Raw genomic sequence first — 20,489 nt, 5'->3', positions numbered from 1 at the left:
CATTCAAAACATCTAGTAGGGAGGGAGGAAAAAACAAACACCTACTAATGATCAATATTGCTTATTAGAATGGTGACTACTGGAATAGTTTCAGGCTATTATGAATGTTTATTTTTCAACAAATGCATATAAAATGATATTTGCTCCCAGTCTACATATGTGTGTGTATGTGTGTGTGTGTGCACACACGTGCATAGTATTTGTGCTAAAAGTTAAACAGAGACTGGCTTTTCTAGTGATTTTTTTTAAAAAAGCAAAACAAAAACTTTCCTGTCTATATCTCTACCAAGTTATTCTAAAAATCAAAATCAGATATAAATCCTTTTTAAACTATAGGCTAAGCATCCTTTATCTAGAATTCAAGTTGCTGAAAAATCTGAGACTATTTAATATTCAAAGTTCAGCTTTTGAAGCATTTTAGAGTTTGTATTCAGGATGCTCAACTGGGAAAGCCTATACAAATACTCAAAAAAAAAATCAGAAAGCATTCAGTGCACACTCAACCTGGGTTTGCTTAGTTAAGGGTCGAAAATGATCACAGCAAGATAGTAAAACAAGCACATAAAGGATATATACACAGTAATAAACACAATGTTTAATGAATTGATCTATATGCCAGGACTAGGCTAGAATCGTGTTAAAACAAAGATCAATAAGACATAGTTCTTTTTAAGGAGAAAGACAATGCAAACTAATTTCACTAATTTATGACTTCTTTGTCCTTTCAACTTCAATTCTATGTTGAATGTCATCAACAATGAGTTGAAATTCCCTTGAGGCTGGTTCTAGAGTTATATAATCATGCTATGTTGCACATTTTGCAAGCATTCCACTAAATCCAAGAACTGTTCAGAGTTTGGTTAAGGAGTAAAGTATTCCACACATAAAAGGGACCCAAATTCTAGTTCATCAAATTCAAAAGCAGAATTTTCTAAAACCGACTGGCCTGAGAATACCTAAAGGATAGACTGATTCTTCTGTCTTTTAGCTATACAGAATCTTACTACCTTGCATAGCTCAAGAAGTACAAAAAAAGCCCAGGGCAACATAAAAGGCACCACTTGAAATGATGATAGTCAGCAAATCCTTTCATAGGCAACGTAGTTTCTAATTCTTAGCTTTCAATACAATGTAGCCATTAGTTACTGGAAGTCTCAATTAATCAATCTCCTTAAAAAGTTTGATGATAGATCACTAAACTTGTGGAACATAATGTTGAAGGTATTCAAAGAATTGACTGAAACTGCTGGAACAGTAGAAAGCTTAGTATTTTATTTATAATGGTGAAAAACTGATGTCAAAATCTGTTTTTTAGGCCAATGAGTATTATTTATTTATAAAATATTTTTTAAAAATCTAATTATTATACATATACCTAATTGTTATATATATATATATAAATATATATATATATTTCAAATTAAATGTTGTCTTTTATGGCTAATATCCATATATAAAAATCTGAGACAGAATTATTTTGACAGACTTTGTAGTTCGGCTAATTACAAATATACTCTATTATTATAAAACTCTGCAATAAACTAAGAGTTAAAGGAGAAACAGGATGGAGGATCTTTAATTGCTTCTATGGTTTTGAATAGGTGATAGTGGCTCTCAAATCACTAAGGCAGAGTCCACACAATGATGTAGAACTTTCATTCTAACGTATCATATATGGTATACCAAAAAAAAGATTCTTTAAAAATACATAAACAATCTTTTTTCTTTGTGCCAGTCCTAGGGCTTTGACTCAGGGTCTCAGCACTGTCCCTGAGCCTCTTTGTGCTCAGAGCTAGCACTCTATCACTTGAGCCACAGCACCACTTCCAGCTTTTTCTAGGTAGTTTATTGGAGATAAGAGTCTGATGGACTTTTCTGCCCAGGATGACTTTGAACCATGATTCCCAGATCTCAGCTTCCTGAGTAGCTAGGATTATAGGTATGAGCCACTGGCACCCGGCTTTGCATGAAGAATTTTTTAAAGTTGTTTTCTCTTTTGTTTTGTCACCACAGTGCAAAGTTTAACACATTCACCATCTTGGATATACAATTTTTTTTAAGAAATCAATGTAAGAATGTGTAAGAGAAATGTAATTTTCAGAGTTAATCTGGAATGATGCATGAGTGAAAAGTTGGAAAAGCAAGCTTTCAACGCATACTAGTGCAATTATTATGAACAAGCAAATTTTAGAGACTAAAACAGGAAATGAGCAAACACAGACCAACAGAATTACAAGCAAACTACATAGCTACAAAGCTAATCAAACAAACATAAGGAAAACAAAATTACCTGATTAAAAAATGGCCAAAGGAACTGAACAGACATTTCTCCAAAGAGGACATACAAATGGCCAAAGAGGTATATGAAAAGGTGTTCAACATCACTAATCCCCAGGGAAATTCAAATCAAAACCTCAATGAGGTATCATCTCACACCTGGCAGGATGGCTAGTATCAAAAAAACAAAACAAGACAAGTATTGACAAGCATGTGGAGAAAAGGAGGAATCCTTGTACTACACACTGCAAGCAGGAATGTTAACTGATTCAGACACTATGGAAAACAGTATGGACATGCCTCAAAAAAATTAAAATCTGCCACACCATCAGCAATCTCATTCCTGGGTAAGATGCAAAGGAACTGTAATCAGGATCTGTAAGAGATACCTGTGCTTCCTTGTTTAATGCAGCATTGTTTACCATGACTGAGACATGCAGGCAACCTACATGTACCCCAAAAGACGAATGGACAAAAATTTTAAAAAGGTGGTATCTACATACAGCTGAGTATTATTCAGCCTTAGAAAAAGAAATCCTGCCATTTGTGACAACATGGATAAACGCGAAGGACATGTTAAATCATGAATAAACTAGACACAGAACAATAAACAGTACATGATATCATTTTTATGAAGAATCTATGTCAAATCGTGCAGAAACTGACAGTAGAAGAGTGTTTGCCATGGGCTGGAGGGAGGTGGAGATAAGGAAGGACTGGCACAGGGTACAAAGCTGCTTGAAAGGCGACAACACAGAACCTCTCCTCATATGCAAAGGGTTTGGCAGCACTCACCGTGAGAATGGAAGTGACCGTGACCATGAGTATGGTCATGGCTGTGTGCAGCACCGTGCTTCATCTCATGACTATGGCAATGATCTCCATGGCCTTGGGCCGGGTCGAGAGCACCGTTAAAGAGGGAATGACTGTGCCCATGGCCTAGGAAACAAAGAGCATCAGAAGAGAAAGTACGTAAAAATGCATGGATGATTACAGTAAGATGCTCTAAATCTAGGTTCAATGCAATGAAAATTTACTGGGAGAAAGTGTTACAGATTTCTTCAAACCATTCTGCGTTCCTACTATGGAGTACAAGAATAAGTTCTATATTGGAGGATCAAATTAGTATTACATTATGTAAAAAGATGACTATAGAAATTACCTTCCAAAATGGTGAAAAGGAGACCTTGGTCAACCAACTATTGTTCAAAACAAAAATATAGCAGAAACAACTAAAAACTAATCGTTTCAGAAACTCTGGCAACTAATAATACCACAAAATAAATGGAAAAATATTTAAAGACACTACTGAACCTTGTTGAGGCAACAGTCTCAGGCAAGAGGAGGGGAAGGGAACAGGGGAAGGAAGAGGAAGAGAAAGGAGGGGAGGGGTAAAGAGGAGGAAGGGAGGGAAAGGTATTTGAATTAGGGGCTAGTGGTTCATGCTTGTAATTCTAGCTACTCAGGAGGGTGAGATTTGAGAATTGCAGTTCAAAGAGTCTGGGAAGGGAAGTCCATGAGACTTTATCTCCAATTAACCAGCAAAGAGAAGGCCCTGAGTTCATGCCCCAATACTGACACAAAGAAACAATGGCTGGAAAATACTCCAATTTGACTCACATCTCAAAGCACTATTGTCAAACCCTAGAAAGTCAAACACAAAGAAAAAAACACAGCAACAGAAAGATAACAGTACAAAGAAACTACAATAAGATTCTAGCCTCTAAAAGAACCCACAGAAGCTAGAAAGCAATGGAAGCTTACTAAAATTTTGGAGAGGGGAAAAAAAAACTCAATTATGAATTTTATATTCTATTACATACTCTCCTTTAAAATAAAGGAGATTAAAACATTCCAGATGAACAAAAACCTATCCCTTGAAAATAATAGTCTTTCATAGTGAAATGAAAGGATACTACATAGTACCTCAAACCCATAACAAACAAAGAAGCAATGGCAAATATAACTACAATGATAGGAAGGAGAAGTTAGATATATTTACATAATTTTATTTGTAACTCTTCTAGTATCTGCTTTAAAAGGCAGTTGCATAAATCAGTAATTGCTAACTGTGTTAATGGGTCTATAAAATAAATATGTATTTTGATATAATAAAGAGCAAGGAGACATACATATATTGGGGCAAAGTTATTCTGAATTAATTTTAGTGAATAATAAATTAACTTTGTTATCCTCAGAAGAGCCTTAAGAAAGCAAAGAGACAATTAATAAATGGTAACGGAAAATCTGCTTATTCATGGTGTGCAAAAAAAGTTAAGGCTTAGCTTGCTCATTAAGAATGAACTATCAGGGGCTGGGAAGGTGGCTCAATGGTAGAGTGCTTGCTTGCATGAATGAGGCCCTGGGTTCGATTCCTCAGCATCACATAAGCAAAAAGAAAAAAGCCGGAAGTGGCGCTGTGGCAAGTAGTAGAGCGCTAGCCTTGAGCTGAAGAGCTGAGGGACAGCACCCAGGCCCAGAATTCAGGCCCCACGACCAGACCCCCCCCCAAAAAAAGAATGAACTGTAAGTAGTGGGGAAAAAAAAACAGGAAGAAAATTTTAAAACCCCATCAAATGAAAAGAATCAAAATTTAAGAGATTGTGTTTATGTCCTGGGAATAACAAATGCCTTAAAAAAGCATAAAATATATTTTAAAAAACTTTTAAGACAAAACTACACTACTTTCAAAGTACAAACCCCTAAATATTTAGACAAGCTATATAATAGCAAAAGATTTGCAACATATAAAACACAAAGCATGAGAGTTGTAAAAATACTTATATTATAAAATGGATTGAAAAGACAATAGACCCTAGCAAAAAACATTGTAGAAAATTCTAGAAGACTAGCCTGAAAGAACATGCCAGAAAGATATTCAGCTTCACTGATGATCAGAGAAATTTGAAATAAAATTAGAAAACATTTTTATCTAATTATTAGCAAAACTGTATTAAATTTGCAATGTTAAATATTGACATGGGTGGAGAATTAGTCAATTCACTTCTTGGAGTACATGTGAATTATAGACATTTCAGTAGGCAATTTGCAAATGCCCATTAAAAAGAAAATGTTTACAAAAATACTATATTTGACCAATTTTGCTTAGAGATTTCAGGGTAGCATAAGGTACTCAAAGAACTTTCTGCAATAAGGAAATGCTCTCTATCTGCACTGTCCATACAGTAGCGTCCTGTGGTTATTGAACACTTAAATGTCACAAGTAAAATAATTTGTGACTTAAATGTCACAAGTGAGGAGGTAAAGTTTTTATTTTCATTTCAATTAACTAGAAGTAAATATAAATAGTTCCATGTGATTAACAGGTACAATAAGCATATAGATAGATAGATAGATAGATAGATAGATAGATAGATAGATAGATAGATAGATAGATAGATAGATAGATATGGAAAAACACTTGTATTATGTTCACAGGCATACTTTATATGGATTTAGTGACCTGAATCCATCCATTTTTAACCATGGTTAAAAATATCGAAGTGAACCACACCAGGAAGTTTTATATACCTCTTAACCAGACAAAATGGAATAACTATACACAAAATAGCAGGATCTCAACAACACACTATATGGTATATTTGTCTCACACTAAATTTTTAGTGACTAGATTCGTTCTGTATTTCCTGGATACTTGGTTTTGTAGGAATGGTATCTCTTCTGGAGAGAAAAGCTGCAGATACCTAGAGGGATCCCAGCAAAATCATCATGGTTCAGAGAAAAGACTGGGGTCTTAGAAACTTCTAAAAAGTCTTTTAACACACTGCATTTGTTATTAAAAATCAATATATGGTTAAACTTTCACAGTGATCAATTTCTCTAAAGCAAGTAATCAGGACAGAAGAAGAAAGGGTTCTACAGAAGAGAAAGGGTTCTACCCACCATACCTGAGCCATGAGAATGTCCGTGACCTCCATGCTTAAAAACAAATATTCCTATGAGATTTACCACGAACCCAAGAATTGAAACAAGCAGCAGTCTCTCGTGGTGAACATCTGGAGGAGCTAAGGCTCTCTGGCAAATACATAAAACAGATACAACAGCATCAATATAATCTCTGATGGATCAACTGATAAAAACATAAGGCAATATTACAAACTTTAATCATTTCAGATTTAAATGTATTCAAAGATAACTGACAAAAGATTTGGAGAAATAAAACTAGTGCTCACAGACTTTAGAAAAAGTAACAATTGTTCTTAGAGAAAGAAAAGTATTTACAAGTGTGACTATTTGGCTATAAACTTGTTCCACTTTGCTATCATCAAATGTTGCCCTTTGTAAATGCACTAAACCTTAACATTTTCTTTATTATTAAAATCAACACTAAATATTAAATATTAAAGGTCTGCTAGAAAAGCTCTTAAGATCTATGTGAGCTGAGAAGTTCCCCCCTGACCTCACTACCCAGGTTAGACCTTTATTTCTAAGGTGTCGAAGACAGTCATTTCACCCTTTCCACTGCAGGAAGTTTCACATCTATTTTAATTTTTTCAATGGTTTGTAAGCTCCTGTGGTACACACATAATACTTTGTCTTCTCCAAGACTGTCCTCAACAAATAGTGGTAGTTGAAAAGAGCTCTATTTCATGCCTTCAGTGAATAAACATTTTCATTAGATAATTTGCTGACTCTAATCACTATCTACTATACCTCAACTCCTTCTGAGAAAATGAAAAAAGCAGTGAAGATCAGAAATAGGCCATTGACAAAGCCAGCCAAGACTTCCGCTCTCACATACCTAGAGAAGCAAAGAGAAACAAATGAACCATTTCTTTAAAGTAAAATCATGCATTTATCTATTTTAGACATCTAAACCATATCCAATAGTTATAAGTGCCAGCAAAGTCCTCACATTCATAGACGGGTCCATTTTCTTTTACATACACTGAGGGAATTAGTGAGAATGAATTATGGATTATGTTTAATAGCAGAACAGCACAAAACACCAGATGTCTACAAGCAAAGACCTTCTTAGAGTAAGTAGGTTTAGAAAGACCATTCAGAGAAAGGTAAATCTCAAGGTGCCACTGGAGAAACAGGAACGGAATGAGTGGGCAAAGGAAGAAGAATCCAAAGATAAAACAATGGAAGAAACGGGCTAGAAATAAGAGACTTTCAGAACTTACTTACTTACTGCTTTCCCAAGAACTCCTTAAGTGTTCTGCTCTGTACCTTTCAGCGTTTAAATCTTCAGAAAGGAGAGCTTTACTCTCAAGTAAAAGTAACCTGAATTATCCCAGGGACAACTTGAGATTTATAGTCTTTTTATTAATTCTCAAAGATTAATAAATTTAGCAATAATCGTAAATTATCTATAAAATTAATTTTAGCTTTACATAATTCTTATTGAATTCTTTTTTAAAATACCTCGTCTTTTCCCGTGAACTCCTGAACCTTTCTGCTTCCTACCTGTGTGAGGTATTGAAGAAAGACTTGATTTTCCCACAAGGTATATTGGCTTAAAGTCAGAGAAACAACTTTAGCTTAATATTTATTTTTATGTGTTCAAACTTTACCCAAAGTGTGCTAGCATCACTTAATCACTCTTGTCCTAAACATGAGCATCAAAACTGATTTTACAGGCCAGGTGTGGTGGTTCATACCTATAATCTTGTAATCAATACCTGTAACCCCAGCACTTGGGAGGTCAAAACAGGAAGATTACTAGTTCAAGACTAGCATGGGCAGGGATGGGGGGGGGGGCACTGAGAGAGGTTTTGCTAGTTTTCTAGGTCAACTTCTAAATAATGTAATTTTTATTGTAAATGGGGGTGGGAGGGAGAACTTGAACTCAGGGCCTGAACACTGTCCCTGGACTTTTGTGCTCAAAACTAGCACTCCACCACTTGAGCACAGCTCCACTGAGGGCTTTTTTGGTGGTTAATTAGAGATAAAACTCTCACAGACTTTCCTGCCCCAGCTGGCTTCACACCTTGATCTTTAGATCTCAACCTCTTGAGTAGAATCATAGGAATGACTCACTGGCTCCTGGCTATAAAAATGTTTCTAAAAGTGAAATGAACAACTAATTTTTTTTGAGATTGCCCTGCGTAAAGACATTCTTAGGCTGGACTTGAACTCCCTATGGGGCTCACGCCTCAGTCACTAGAGTGCTGGGACCACAGGTGTGTATGCCTGGTGAGAACAAACTATTCTTTATTTTTTTGTTATTATCATACAGGTGATGTACAGAGAGGTTACCATTATATAAGGCAGGTAATGAGTACTTTTTTTTTTTTTTTGGGGGGGGGGGTCCAGTCATGGTCCTGAACTCTGGGCCTGGGTGCTATCCCTCAGCTCTTCAGCTCAAGGCTAGCAATCTACCACTTGAGCCACAGCACCACTTCCGGCTTTTTTCTTTTTGCTTATGTGGTGCTGAGGAATCGAACCCAGGGCCTCATGCATGCAAGGCAAGCACTCTACCACTGAGCCACCTTCCCAGCCCCGTAAGTACATTTCTTTTTGGACAATGTCACCCCTTCCCTCACTGTCTCCCAGTTTATCCCTCCTGACTTGACCCACAAGTTGTATGGTTAATTTTCAATAGAACATACTTTTTAAATGTATCCTATTTGTTTTGTTAATCCTTTTAAGTATATTTCAACATAATCTGTATTTCTCTACTCAGAAATAATGCATATTTTTATCTTCTAACAGATAAATTAATAGGTTACTGCAAAGCATATTGTTTTTCTACAGAAAAGTTCATTTAGATTCAAATAATTTGTCAATTTCTACAACTTTCACTTATGAGGAATTTAGTTAATAACAGGATTTACTGTTCAAAAAAAAGCCCCCACGTTTTCTACTAGTCTACCCCTCATCTTGTAGGTAGTGCTGAATTGAAAGCCTTCAGACCTTAAGATCACTAACTTTCAAGATCAAAGGCAAAATTTTTTTTTGCTAACTTTTTGTTCTAGTTCCTAGATTAGTAGTGTTCTCTCCATAAATTCTGATAAATTCTTAGACTCCTGGCTTTATTAAATTAATACATTTGTCATACTTGATTGTTGACTTAAAATGACAAGCTTTTGAAAACTAGACATGATTGCAAAGTCTTGAACAGAGCAAATATTAGAACTAAGCCATATTCATTTGCAAAAAGTGTTACAGCCTAATTATGGCTGATGTTTAAATTCTTCCTCCAGGTTCAAAATAAGACATGTATGTACACATACATGTATGAGCATCTATACACGCACCTAGCTACCTATAACTTTGTATAACTAGCAGTCTTGGCCTGTTCTCCAAGCCCCCTGCTGTTTCTTCTACTGCAGTTGCTCTTCTATTATGAGCATCTTGAACTGGAGCTTATACCTATGCTCAGCCCATTTAGTATTGCACATGTGTGCATGCGTACACATGTGGACATGTATATATATATATATATGTGTGTGTGTGTGTGTGTGTGTGTGCATGGGGGGGGGGGGTGATGCACACACTGGAACAGGGGTCTAAACTCGGGGCCTGGACATTTTCCTTAGCTTTTTTACTTCAAGCTGTGGGAATTGATAGGTATACAGGATCTTCTATTTTATACTACAAGACAGTAAAATAGGTTCTTTTGTCTAACTTTTTATTTTACAAATTACCATATCCCTTTGGGTAACTAGAACGGGGAATTGACACAGAATTTCATTTCTCTCTTTTAGACTTTGTCACAATGGAAGCTGTTACAGGATTTTTGCAGAACTCTTTTCCTATCAAACTACAAGTTTCTTCAAGGCAGGAGTCTTGTGTGTTTGTGTTTGTGGGTGTGTGTATGTGTGCGCTCGCGCATGCACACATGCATGCATACTAAAGAACAAAATCAAAGCTGGTGAGGAAAAGGAATATGAGTAAAAGAGAAGCCAGGCACAGTGGCTCACACATGTAATCCTAGCAACTTGGAAGGCTCGTATCAGGAGGATCTTGGTTCAAGGCCAGTCAAATAAAAAAGTTCTGAAAACCCTATCTCAATGAAGAAAAAGACAGTGCAGAAGCATGTGTCTGTCATCCCAGCTATGCAGGAAGTATAACAGGAGGACTGTGGTCCAGGCTAGCTTAGACCAAAAAAAAAAAAAAAAGAAAGGAAAGAAATCCTATTTGAAAAATAGTATTAGCAAAAGGGCTTGGGGTATGTGGCTCAGGGAATAGTGTGGCTGTCTAGCAAGCAGAAGGCCCTGAGTTCAAACTTCTAGTATCAATACCAAAAACAAACGAACAAAAAAAACAGACCAAAGGGCTTAAGAGACAACATATGTAGGAATATGAATATGGCAGAAGGGGGACTGAGAAAAACTACACGGAAAAGGGGGAGGGTGAATAAATGAAATATTGACTGGGAAAGTAAGAGAAAAGACATGAAGCAGAAAAGGTTTAGGAACGAGAACTGGAAACAGCCTGAGAGACACAATGGTAAACTGTAGAGGAAAAGAAGAGGGAGAAAGAAATAATAAAGAAAAGGTATTCAGTGAGAAGAAGGAGAGAGAGGGAGAGAGGAGAAGAGAGAAAGAGGAATCATGAATGCAGAGAAGAAAGGGGAGAGGAAAAGAGGGAGGGAAAAAAGGAGAGAAGAATGGGAGAAAAGGGAGGGAGAATTCAGAAGATGAAAGACAATGTGCATGAAGACAGGAACAAGAGAAAAAAAGCCTACCCTCCTCAAGCAAAATAATATAGGTAGAAATAAAATACTATAGATAATGTAATATACTATAACTCTCAATTCTTTATTCTTTGAAAACAGGCAAAACAATCCATGAAGGTAAGAAAGGGAGGTGAGTAGAAAGGAACAACAGAAGACCTGAGCAGGGCTACAAGGGTTCAGATAGGTTCAAATTATAAAGACTTATTGATCTTAAGATCTATGAAGAAAAAAAGATCTGTTCCAGTCTTACCCATAGGAGAAAGCATCATTGTCTCTCCATTTTGAAATGACAGAAGCTGCTAATCCAGCCAAAATGGCAGTGCTATCGAAAAACATGTGGAAAGAGTCGGAGATCAGGCCTAAGCTGCAAAAGACAAACACATCAGCTGATTATAATACAAACAAAACAGCAGGCCTGCTTCTCTAAAATTCTACGGTCCAGTCCCTGTTTGTGAGAAATTAATTACCTACAAAAAAACCACATTTAATTATGACATAGAAGAGGGATATCACTCCACACAAGGAAAAGCTGCAGCAGAGAGGAGAGGAAACGAAAACCATCTGTTGCTGGGCAAAAGGTAGGAATCTACCCCCTGGTCATCACTGGTAAAGGTCAGCCACCTCTAAGAAAGAGGTAGCCATAGGCTAGGCAGAGCCATAGCCATAGGCTAGTGGGGGTAAGGCTAAACCCTACTCAGGCCCAGGATATTACACAATGCAAGGCCCAAGTTGGCTGTTATTAGATGTCCTGCTCCTCTCTATCGATACCAGGCTATGGAGGGAAGATGAGAGGGAGAAGGGGTTAGATGAGGTACATGAACGCCTTCCTGAGAGGCCATGAGATGCCTCTGCCAAGCTATTATGCAGGGCTCACAGGGTGTTAATGGGGCTTGAACTCAGATGCAGGACACAGTCCCTGAGCTCTTTTGCTCAAGGCTAGTGTGCTCTACCACTTTGAGCCACAGCTCCACTTGTATTTTTTGAGTGGTTAATTGGAGATAAGAGTCTCAGGGAGACTTTTCTACCTGGGCTGGCTTTGAACCACAATCCTCAGATCTCAGTCTCCTGAGTACCTAGGATTGCAGGCATGAGCCACCAGCATTCAGTCCTTGAACTTTATTTCTCTACAATGAAGATGAAGACAGAAATGACTAAAACAAAAGATTTTGGTGAGAAATGTAAGGAACTTTAAGGAAATGTAAGGAACTTAAAAGCTAACTTGCCCTATAAACAGAGATAATTCAGTCACACACAAAAAAATAATGAATTATTGAAAGCAACCAAAGGAACTGAAAATTGTGGTCTCTAAATAACATAAAAAGCCAGATTATGAGCTGGATGCTGGTGGCTCATGCCTGTAATTCTAGCTACTCAGGAGGCTAAGATCTGAGGATCAAGGTTCAAAGCCAGCCTAGGCAGGAAAGTCTCTGAGAATCTTATCTCCAGCTGGAAGTGGAGCTGTGGCTAAAATGGTAGAGCACCAGTCTTGAGCACAAAAGCTTAGGGACAAGGTTAAAACCCTAAGTTCAAGTGTTAGGACTGGCACAAAAGGAAATGAGAAGGAAGAAGCAGAACAGGAGGAAGAGGAGGAAGAAAAGCAGCCAGATTATGAAAAGGTCAGAATAATTTCTCAATGTGCCTCATATCACTGATAAAAATTTAAATGGGGAATAAGTGATTGTGGATATTAAAGTTCATATACAGGAAGTGGCGCTGTGGCTCAAGCGGTAGTTCACTCTCCTTGAGCTGAAGAGCACAGGGACAGCCCAAGTCCAGAATTCAAGCCCCATGACCAACCAAAAAAAAAAAGAAAGTTCATATACATAAGCATAAAAAGACAAATAGCTGCTAAGTGATTATGGTAAGACCAATAACAGGATTACATTTCAAATCTGAAGGATTTGAACACAATGAAAGGATAAACTGGAAGGGTACAACAGAACCAGTCACTCAAAGGCAAAAGAGCCAATCATCTAAGGACAGAAGAACTAGTTACCTATCATTGCTATTTTCCTTATGCAATGGCATCTGTTGACAAATGACATGGAAAGTAATAGTTTTAGTACTTTTCTTACTTGTGCCCTATATATAAGAAATTAGGTATATTCACCTAACTTTCCAGGAAAGAGATTGTTTAAGCACTTCAGATATGAATTCCTTGAACAAAATACTTCACAACATGATTTATTCTGAGGTAATAAATCCACCATGAAATATAATGCATTACTATACAAAGAAACTAAAGCAAATGTATAGATATAACAATATAACCAAGATACAACTAGAAGATATACCAAAAATAGGACATAATTTAGAGGAAAATGTAAAATATATTAAAATATATTATAAATATTGCATATTCATAATTAAAATACAAGTATTTAAGTATGAGTTAGACTATAGTACTTTCAACCTGTAAAATACATTGAATGGTGCTAATTATGGAATTAAAAAAATCAATGTGTGACTACAGATTCTATACACACACACATACACACACACATGCGTGCGCGTTTCCTGGGTATTCAAAATGTTCAAAATGGTTTCAAAGTGTGAAGAATGGCAGTTTAAGGCAAGTCCTTGAAGAAAAATTAATGAGACTCCATTTCTAAAATAACCAGCAAAAAGCCCAGATAGGGGGTTGGTTCGAGTGGTGGAGTGCCAACCAGAGCAAACTGAGTAAAAAAGTATGAAAATATATAAAAACTGACTTGTGCCAATGTACCTTTTACAGCCAACTAATGGCAAAACTACCTTTTTAAACTAATATTTTTAATAAAAATGAACTGACAGTTGAGCTAAAAAGCTCACTTTTGCACTTTTAAGACTATGAATGTCTCAAAAGCCAGTGATATCATCTATCATTGTACAATCTCAATAGAAATAAATGTCAGAGATAGCCATCTTCTCTGAAAACAGAACTGAATGGGCAGAAACTAAGTCTGTTTAATTATTAGAAATCAAACCATAAACATTATAGTTTTGGAATCTGGTCTCCACGGTCTATTTCACCCTGAAGCTTTGAATAATATCCTGAGTGTTCTCTTTCATTACATTTTTTTGTAGGTGTGGTGGGAAACCTAGAACAGCATGTAGGCTAAATGAGTGCTTTACACTGGGCTGCAGCACCAGCCTTTTAAAAAACAAACAACAACAACAACAAAAAAAACCCTTGTGCTAGGCATATGCTCTACCATCTCAGCCATACCTTCAGCCTTTTTTTGCTTTAGTTATTTTCAGACAGGGTTTCATGCTTTTGCCCAGTCAGACCTCAATTCTCCTTCTGCTAAAGAGTACAGACACATACCAGCAAGTCAATTTTATTGCAGAGATGGAACTGATCTCTATGTAAGTTTTGCCCATGCTGGTCTAGAACCAATATTCCTCCATCTCCACCTCCAGAGTAGCTGGGATTATAGGCATGACCCACCACGCCTGATCCTTTCATTCGATTTTTTTTTTAGCTATGTAAGATCTAAAGATGGTGTTAGTACAGCTAAATGTGTGGTATTAGCAGAACAGCTTCACAAAACCTTAAGTACTTACACAGCAAATACTTCATTTCCATACTTATACTGAATTTACTTCTTCCCAAAGCAGTTTCAAAAGCAGTAACAAAATCAATGCCTATACTAGAAATCAACTCAAAAGACGTTTTTAGAAAATTCTTTGGGATTCTACCATTATAATTGAGGCCAGAGAAAAATCACGAGACAGTTTCAGAAGGAAAGTTAAGAGAATAACCTCCATTTTCTCAGCTATTTGGTTATTCTTTAGAAATAAACAAATAAACCAAAATCCACGTTTAGAATCAAAGGTTATTCAAAGACCTAGCCACCAACTGAACCGAGCATCTCAGATAGGCCAACACAGACATCCAAAATGCCACTCCCACAGAGAGACATCTGAGGGCTCTCCCAATGAATTCCCAGTGCGCTAGACTCAGGCGGTGTGGGGAGCTGGCTTTATACATCCGCCAAGATGAGGAAGCGGAGGAAAGAGGAAGCACTCGACAGGCCTTGATCCTCACAGATGTAACCCAGCCGGATGGGTGCGGGTGGTAGAAGACAGCTCCAGCAGCAGAGGTGGTGCCAAAGGTAAGCCCGGGCTCCCCAGCCAGGCACTACGTGGCACTAGGCAACTCGTGCCCGGTCTCCCCCACCCCCTACCCCCCCCACCCGCCCCGATCATTCTCCCCTTTGGTTACCAGTTGCTCCAGATGCCGTAGAGCAGTTCCACGAAAGCGAAGGAGAGGTTGAGGCACAGGAAGAAAAACAGGTTCCGAGACGTCTTGTCCGACAGGATGGACCTGGGCACGACACAGGCGGGGGATTACGCGGGTGCTGGGACACCCCCCCCCAGAAGCCGGGTTCCCCATTTTCCAGATCCCTCCCTCCCCCCCCCACGGGACAAGCACGCCCTTCTCCACCTCTGGGGTGGAGGTGGACGGCTGCCTCCCCGGGCCCGCGGGCCCCCCTCGGGCGTGGGGTCTTCCCTCTCGGCCGCCCCCCCTCCTCCGCGCACGCACAGCCCCCCGCACCTAAACCAGCCCGAGATCTTGCCGAACAGATTGAACTTGGGTGGTTTGTACTCGTCATCCTTGATGGACAGGGGCAGCATCTTCTCCGCCCGGCGACAGGGCCGGGCCTGCTCCCCTCCGCAGGGGCTCCGCGGGGTGGTGACAGTGACAGCGGGCGACGCCCCTCAGGACGAGAACCCCGAGAGCTCGGCCGGGGGCCGAGGCCGCGCGCGCCGCCGCGAGACACAGACACACACACACACACACACACACACACACACACACGGACACGCACCCGGGAACCCGCCGACTTCCGGTCTCGGACGCGCAACGCGTCCTGGGACGGGAAAAGGGGAGGCGGGGACGTGGGGAGGGGCCTCCGTGGCTGCTTTCCAGGCCGGTGGGCGTGGCCTCCGCGGTGACGGGAGGCGTCTCCGCGGGGTGGGCGGAGCCCCTGCGGACGTGGGCGTGGCCTGAGGCGGGTTGCAAGGACACGCGAATTGCTGAGCGGGGTTTGGAATCCCGGATGCCAGTTAGTTGCTGCTCTGTACTACCCTTTCTCCATTAACCCGCTCGGGGTGCACTTGGGTAGCGTGGCTAGAGGCCACGTGCTGTGCTGCCTGTGCTCGGGAGTCACCAGTGCGGTGACATTGAGTAGTTAGAAGAACTCCCTCACGCAGGGATCCGCGCAGGCCGTCGCACTGAGCTTCGTGCACGCATTGCTTCCTCCGTGTTCCCAACCCCACGACACCCCCAAATCCTCAAGGTCCCTTTCACTTCCAGGTCATTCCCGGGGCAGCCGCCACCGCCACCGCCACCATCCAGGATCTCAGTGCCAGACGCCGGCAGAAGCCGGCCACGTGGGGTGCGGCGGAGTGACCCCCACATACACCCCAACCCCAGGGTGACCCCCTCCAACAGGCCTCCCCCCCCTCCCCGCCCCGGATCGCGGCACACACGCCTCCGGGGAGCCTTCCCGGGGGAAACGATCGGCTGTGATCAGGTGGTGTGTCACGTGCAGGATTAAAAGTTGTTACCTAGGAGAAATTGGGGGGGGGGTGAAGCGGGACTGGCTGTTTTGGAGCTGGGGTTGGAAACTACAAGACCCAGCTTCTCGGGGATGCCTTTAGTGTAACAGGAAGTGGAGCGTCACCGGAGGGAGGGGGGTGGCCACTCGGGGGACCCTCCTCCCGCTCCCACCCCCCCCGCCCCGGTTCCCCGCGCGCTCTCTGCGGGCGGGAGGCGCCTCTCCGGCGACCGGTCCCGGAAAAAAATCACCACGCTGCTTGGTTTAGAGGAAGAAAAACCCCAGAAAAAAGATTAAATTTTAAAAGGGGTGGGAAAAAGAAAAAAAGAGCAAGCCAGACAGACGCCTCTGCCGTGGGAGGTCCCGGAGCTGCGAACGAACGAGTGAGTGCGCGGCCCGCTGCGGTGAGCGGACACCCGGGGCTGAGCGCCTTCCCCTGCGGGGGGCTGCGGGGGGCCCCCGGGCCGGGGGGCCGCGGGGGGGGCCGCGCGGGGGGGGGCCGCGCTGAGCATGTGTGCCTTTTACCCTTCATTTTGGGGGGAACTTCGTCCAGTAATTCGGTGGTTTGGTTTTTTAAGATACTCTGCAGGGTTTGGTGTTTGGTGTTTTTTTTAATGCTCATGTTTTAAAACTGCTGTGTAGAAAGCATATATGTAAGTTCTGGGTGGGGGAGCCCTTGGTTTTTGCTTTCCTTCGCATTACAATTTGAGCAGAAATCATTTTCATTTAGCAGCATTCACTTGTTTTTTGTTTTGTGGTTTTGTTTTGTTTTTTAAAGAAGAAGGCTTTCACATTTTGCAGTCGACTTTGAATTTTACTGTACTGCATTGCTGGGAAAACGCTTGAGGAGATGCGGACAAGGTAGTTTAAATGAGAAGTATTTCCATTACAGTTGGATTTTTTTTTTCCTCCTCCAGAACGGCTTTATTTCCATATGATGTGCGCAGTAACATATATCAATAATCACATTCCAGCGAATGATTTCCAGCATGTTCTGAACTCATCAAGGTCAGCTGCAATATGAGCACCTGCTTTTATATCCTGCCTTTTAAAAGAAATGTTGTGTTTTCCCTTGTACACCTACCAATTGAATTTGCTTAGCTGGTTTATGAAGAAACCTGCATTTATCTTTTACCAAATAGTTTCGAAATACACTGGAAAAATAAAAAAAAAAAGTTTAACTTTTTCCCTTTTATCAGTTTCCAGAGCCTCCCAAATTTTCACATTCCCAAAGATATAAAAATAGGGATTCCCATGAGAATCTCCTCATTTAAAAAAGTAGCAGCGCTGCTCACATCTCTTAAATTTGGGACAGCATTCGACAACCAAGTTCAACAATGAACTCAGCACCAGGGCACTGTCCCTTAGCTTGTTCTGTTCAAGGCTGATGCTTTAGCACTTGAGCCGCAGCTTCACACATCTAGTTTTCTTTTGGAGATAAGATTTTTGTGGACTTTCTTGACTAGGCTGGCTTCCAACCTCAAGCCTCCTATCTCAGCCTCCTAAGTAGCTAGGATTATGTACATGAACCACGATCACCAGTACTTAACACTGAAGGCACTTTTGTTCATAATATGTTTAAATCAGAAAAAGTTCTGTGAGCAAAATTTTTCTGCTGTGCTTCACATTTACATCTTGAAAAACTAACTTGTCCCATACATGTTAACCTATACATGTTGTCATGTCTAAGTGGGATTCATCCAGTAGTCATTCAATGAATATTTACCATATGTAGGGCTGGGTACTGGGACCATAAAGCTAACTAAGCTGAAATTGTTTCCCTGGAAAAATTTTATAATGAAAAATGTGAAGAAAGGGAGGTAGAGGAGTCTGACACTGAATGAGTTTTTTCTGAAAATACTAATTCATTCCTTTGCCTCTACAATAATTTTTTTTTGGGGGGGGCGGGGGGCCTGTTGTGCGGGCTGAACTCTGGGCCTAGGTGCTGTGCCTTAGCTCTTCAGCTCAAGGCTAGCACCCTACCACTTGAGCCACAGCACCACTTCCAGCTTTTTTCTGTGGTGCTGAGGAATCAAACCTAGGGCCTTATGCATGGGAGGCAAGCACTCTACCACTGAGCCAACTTCCCAGCCCATCTGCAATAATTTTTACCATGGAAAAGCATGACCTTGGAAAACCAGAACTGATTCTTCAGCACTATTTTGGTGGTAATTATCTTGCCATTCTTTAATCAATAAAGTATCTTGGAAGACTCTAGTCAGAATTCTCATTTCTTTCATAGGTTACAAGATGAAGTGGGTTTGTAAAAGTATAAAATAAATAGATGCAGAAACTAGTAAATGTATTCTATTTTGAACTTTTAAATATTTTGATATCATCTATTGCCTTGGGTTAGCTGCAAATACACTACATGGATTAAAAAAAAAAAATCCAGCTCCTTTTAGCAATGGTCAGCAAGAATGGAAAGGATTCTACCCTGTCATTTATTTATCTACAACCCTGTTTTAGACCCTATAGTTTTTCCTTGGAGGGGATGGGGGGGTTATTTTAATTCTTCCAGTTGAATGCCTGTGGATTGCTGCTGGTATAAAAAGGAATTGTGGTAGTAAATAAGAGTACACATGCATGGAATTTAGAAATTGAATTCCAATGCAAATTGTTGACATAATAAGAGGTTCTGCTCCCTGGCCTGTATGCTCTGGATTTTAAATGTGTAAGCATTAGATAGTGGAAATGATGTCAATTTATTTTGCTTCCAGATCCTCAAAAGAAAGATGTAAGCAAAATATAGCCGTGTTAGCACCAATGAGCAAAAAGTCGTTACCCACCTCATTGCCTAGAGGTCATTTTGAGAAAGCATAACAGAAAATTATAACTTGAAGATAATTCAAAGCATTTGCTGGCAGAGATGGTAAGGGGAAACAAAGGAGGAGGCAACAATGCTTGATAAGCATTGATAAGCTTGATACGCTTGATAACGATGCTTGATTACCTTGCTCATGTAATTGTAACCCCTCTGTACAGTATTTTCATAATAAAATTTTTAAAAAGCATTTGTTAATTTCCTGCTGGTTAAGCAAAAAAACAAAAATTCACTGAACATTCTTTGATTTCTCTTCATAGTGTCAAGACAGCTTGTTCCAACCAAACATTGAAGCCATAAGGAATGTTTAAAATAAAAATCAATAACAGAATGCGGTAAGTAGCAAATTTTGAGTTTGTCTTGTTTTTAATGTGGCAGAAGTTTTACCATCTTATCTATTTTCAAATGTATAGTTCACCACTGTTGAATATTTTGACATTGCTGTTGAACTTGTTGCCAGAACATTTTTTCATCTTGCAAAACTGGAACTTTATACCTGTTAGGCGACTGAGTCATGAGTGTGAGAAAAGATCAAGTGGACAAAAGGACAGAAAGAAGCTAGAGACCTCAGGAACAGGCTTTAATCATTGCTGCAGTGTAGAGGGTGTTAGGTTTTTATACATGCAAGCATGAGATCCTTCTTTAGAATGCCTTTGTCCTATTGTGTCGGGGATTTATGGTAGGGGTGCCCTTCTGATGCTGACAATCCTGCACGTTCAGATAAGGTCAAGGGTAAAGTTCCTGAGAATCACGAGGGGTCCCTGAGGGAGGGTGGTCAGTGGGCCATAGGAGCAACATGGGGTTATGAGAACAAAGCAGATTTTCATCATTTGAGACCCTGAAAAGGTATGAAAAAGTTGAGATACATCATGGTCTTTTCTGGCTACTTCCTGCTGACATGGAGATGTCGAGGAATCTCTGGGGCTGGGGTCTTTAGGGTCTGGGTCTGTGCTGGGCAGGGCAGGGCAGGGCAGTATAAATGATTTCTTTTTTGTTGGGTCCGGTCGTGGGGCCTGAACTCTGGGCCTGGGCACTGTCCCTCAGCTCTTCAGCTCAAGTCTAGCACTCTACCACTTGAGCCACAGTGCCACTTCCAGCTCTTTTTTTTCTTTTTGCTTATGTGGTGCTGAGGAATCGAACCCAGGGCCTCAGGCATGCAAGGCAAGCGCTCTACCACTGAGCCACCTTCCCA

General features: G+C 40.3%; 2 protein-coding genes across 8 annotated transcripts in view; one reads left to right on the top strand and one right to left on the bottom strand.

The window, feature by feature from the left end:
- The window catches only part of Slc30a7 (solute carrier family 30 member 7), a 55,770-nt gene extending 40,003 nt beyond the window's left edge, over positions 1 to 15,767 (bottom strand). Inside the window, exons 1-6 of the mRNA XM_070007832.1 lie at positions 15,468 to 15,767; positions 15,135 to 15,236; positions 11,178 to 11,291; positions 6,952 to 7,039; positions 6,186 to 6,312; positions 3,073 to 3,216 (exon numbers count right to left, since the gene is read on the bottom strand). Of these exons, the coding sequence (XP_069863933.1) occupies positions 3,073 to 3,216; positions 6,186 to 6,312; positions 6,952 to 7,039; positions 11,178 to 11,291; positions 15,135 to 15,236; positions 15,468 to 15,547 (655 nt within the window). The 5' untranslated portion in view covers positions 15,548 to 15,767. The remainder of the gene's footprint in view (positions 1 to 3,072; positions 3,217 to 6,185; positions 6,313 to 6,951; positions 7,040 to 11,177; positions 11,292 to 15,134; positions 15,237 to 15,467) is intronic.
- The window catches only part of Extl2 (exostosin like glycosyltransferase 2), a 28,633-nt gene continuing 23,036 nt past the window's right edge, over positions 14,893 to 20,489 (top strand). The window contains exons 1-4 of one of the 7 annotated variants that reach the window (XM_070007835.1): positions 16,509 to 16,856; positions 17,391 to 17,481; positions 19,194 to 19,345; positions 19,558 to 19,632. In XM_070007835.1, the coding sequence (XP_069863936.1) occupies positions 19,601 to 19,632 (32 nt within the window). In that variant the 5' untranslated portion in view covers positions 16,509 to 16,856; positions 17,391 to 17,481; positions 19,194 to 19,345; positions 19,558 to 19,600. Of the gene's footprint in view, positions 15,025 to 16,508; positions 16,878 to 17,390; positions 17,482 to 19,193; positions 19,346 to 19,557; positions 19,633 to 20,489 lie in introns of those variants that run through there. The other 6 variants (XM_070007836.1, XM_070007840.1, XM_070007833.1 and 3 more) reach the window with 6 other exon arrangements.

This window comes from Dipodomys merriami, unplaced genomic scaffold (genome assembly GCF_024711535.1).
Source record: "Dipodomys merriami isolate MVZ:Mamm:240054 unplaced genomic scaffold, mDipMer1.0.p SCAF_7, whole genome shotgun sequence".
Lineage (NCBI taxonomy): Eukaryota > Metazoa > Chordata > Mammalia > Rodentia > Heteromyidae > Dipodomys > Dipodomys merriami.
Note: the sequence above shows the minus strand (reverse complement) of the source record. Positions and strands in the feature narration are given on the sequence as shown.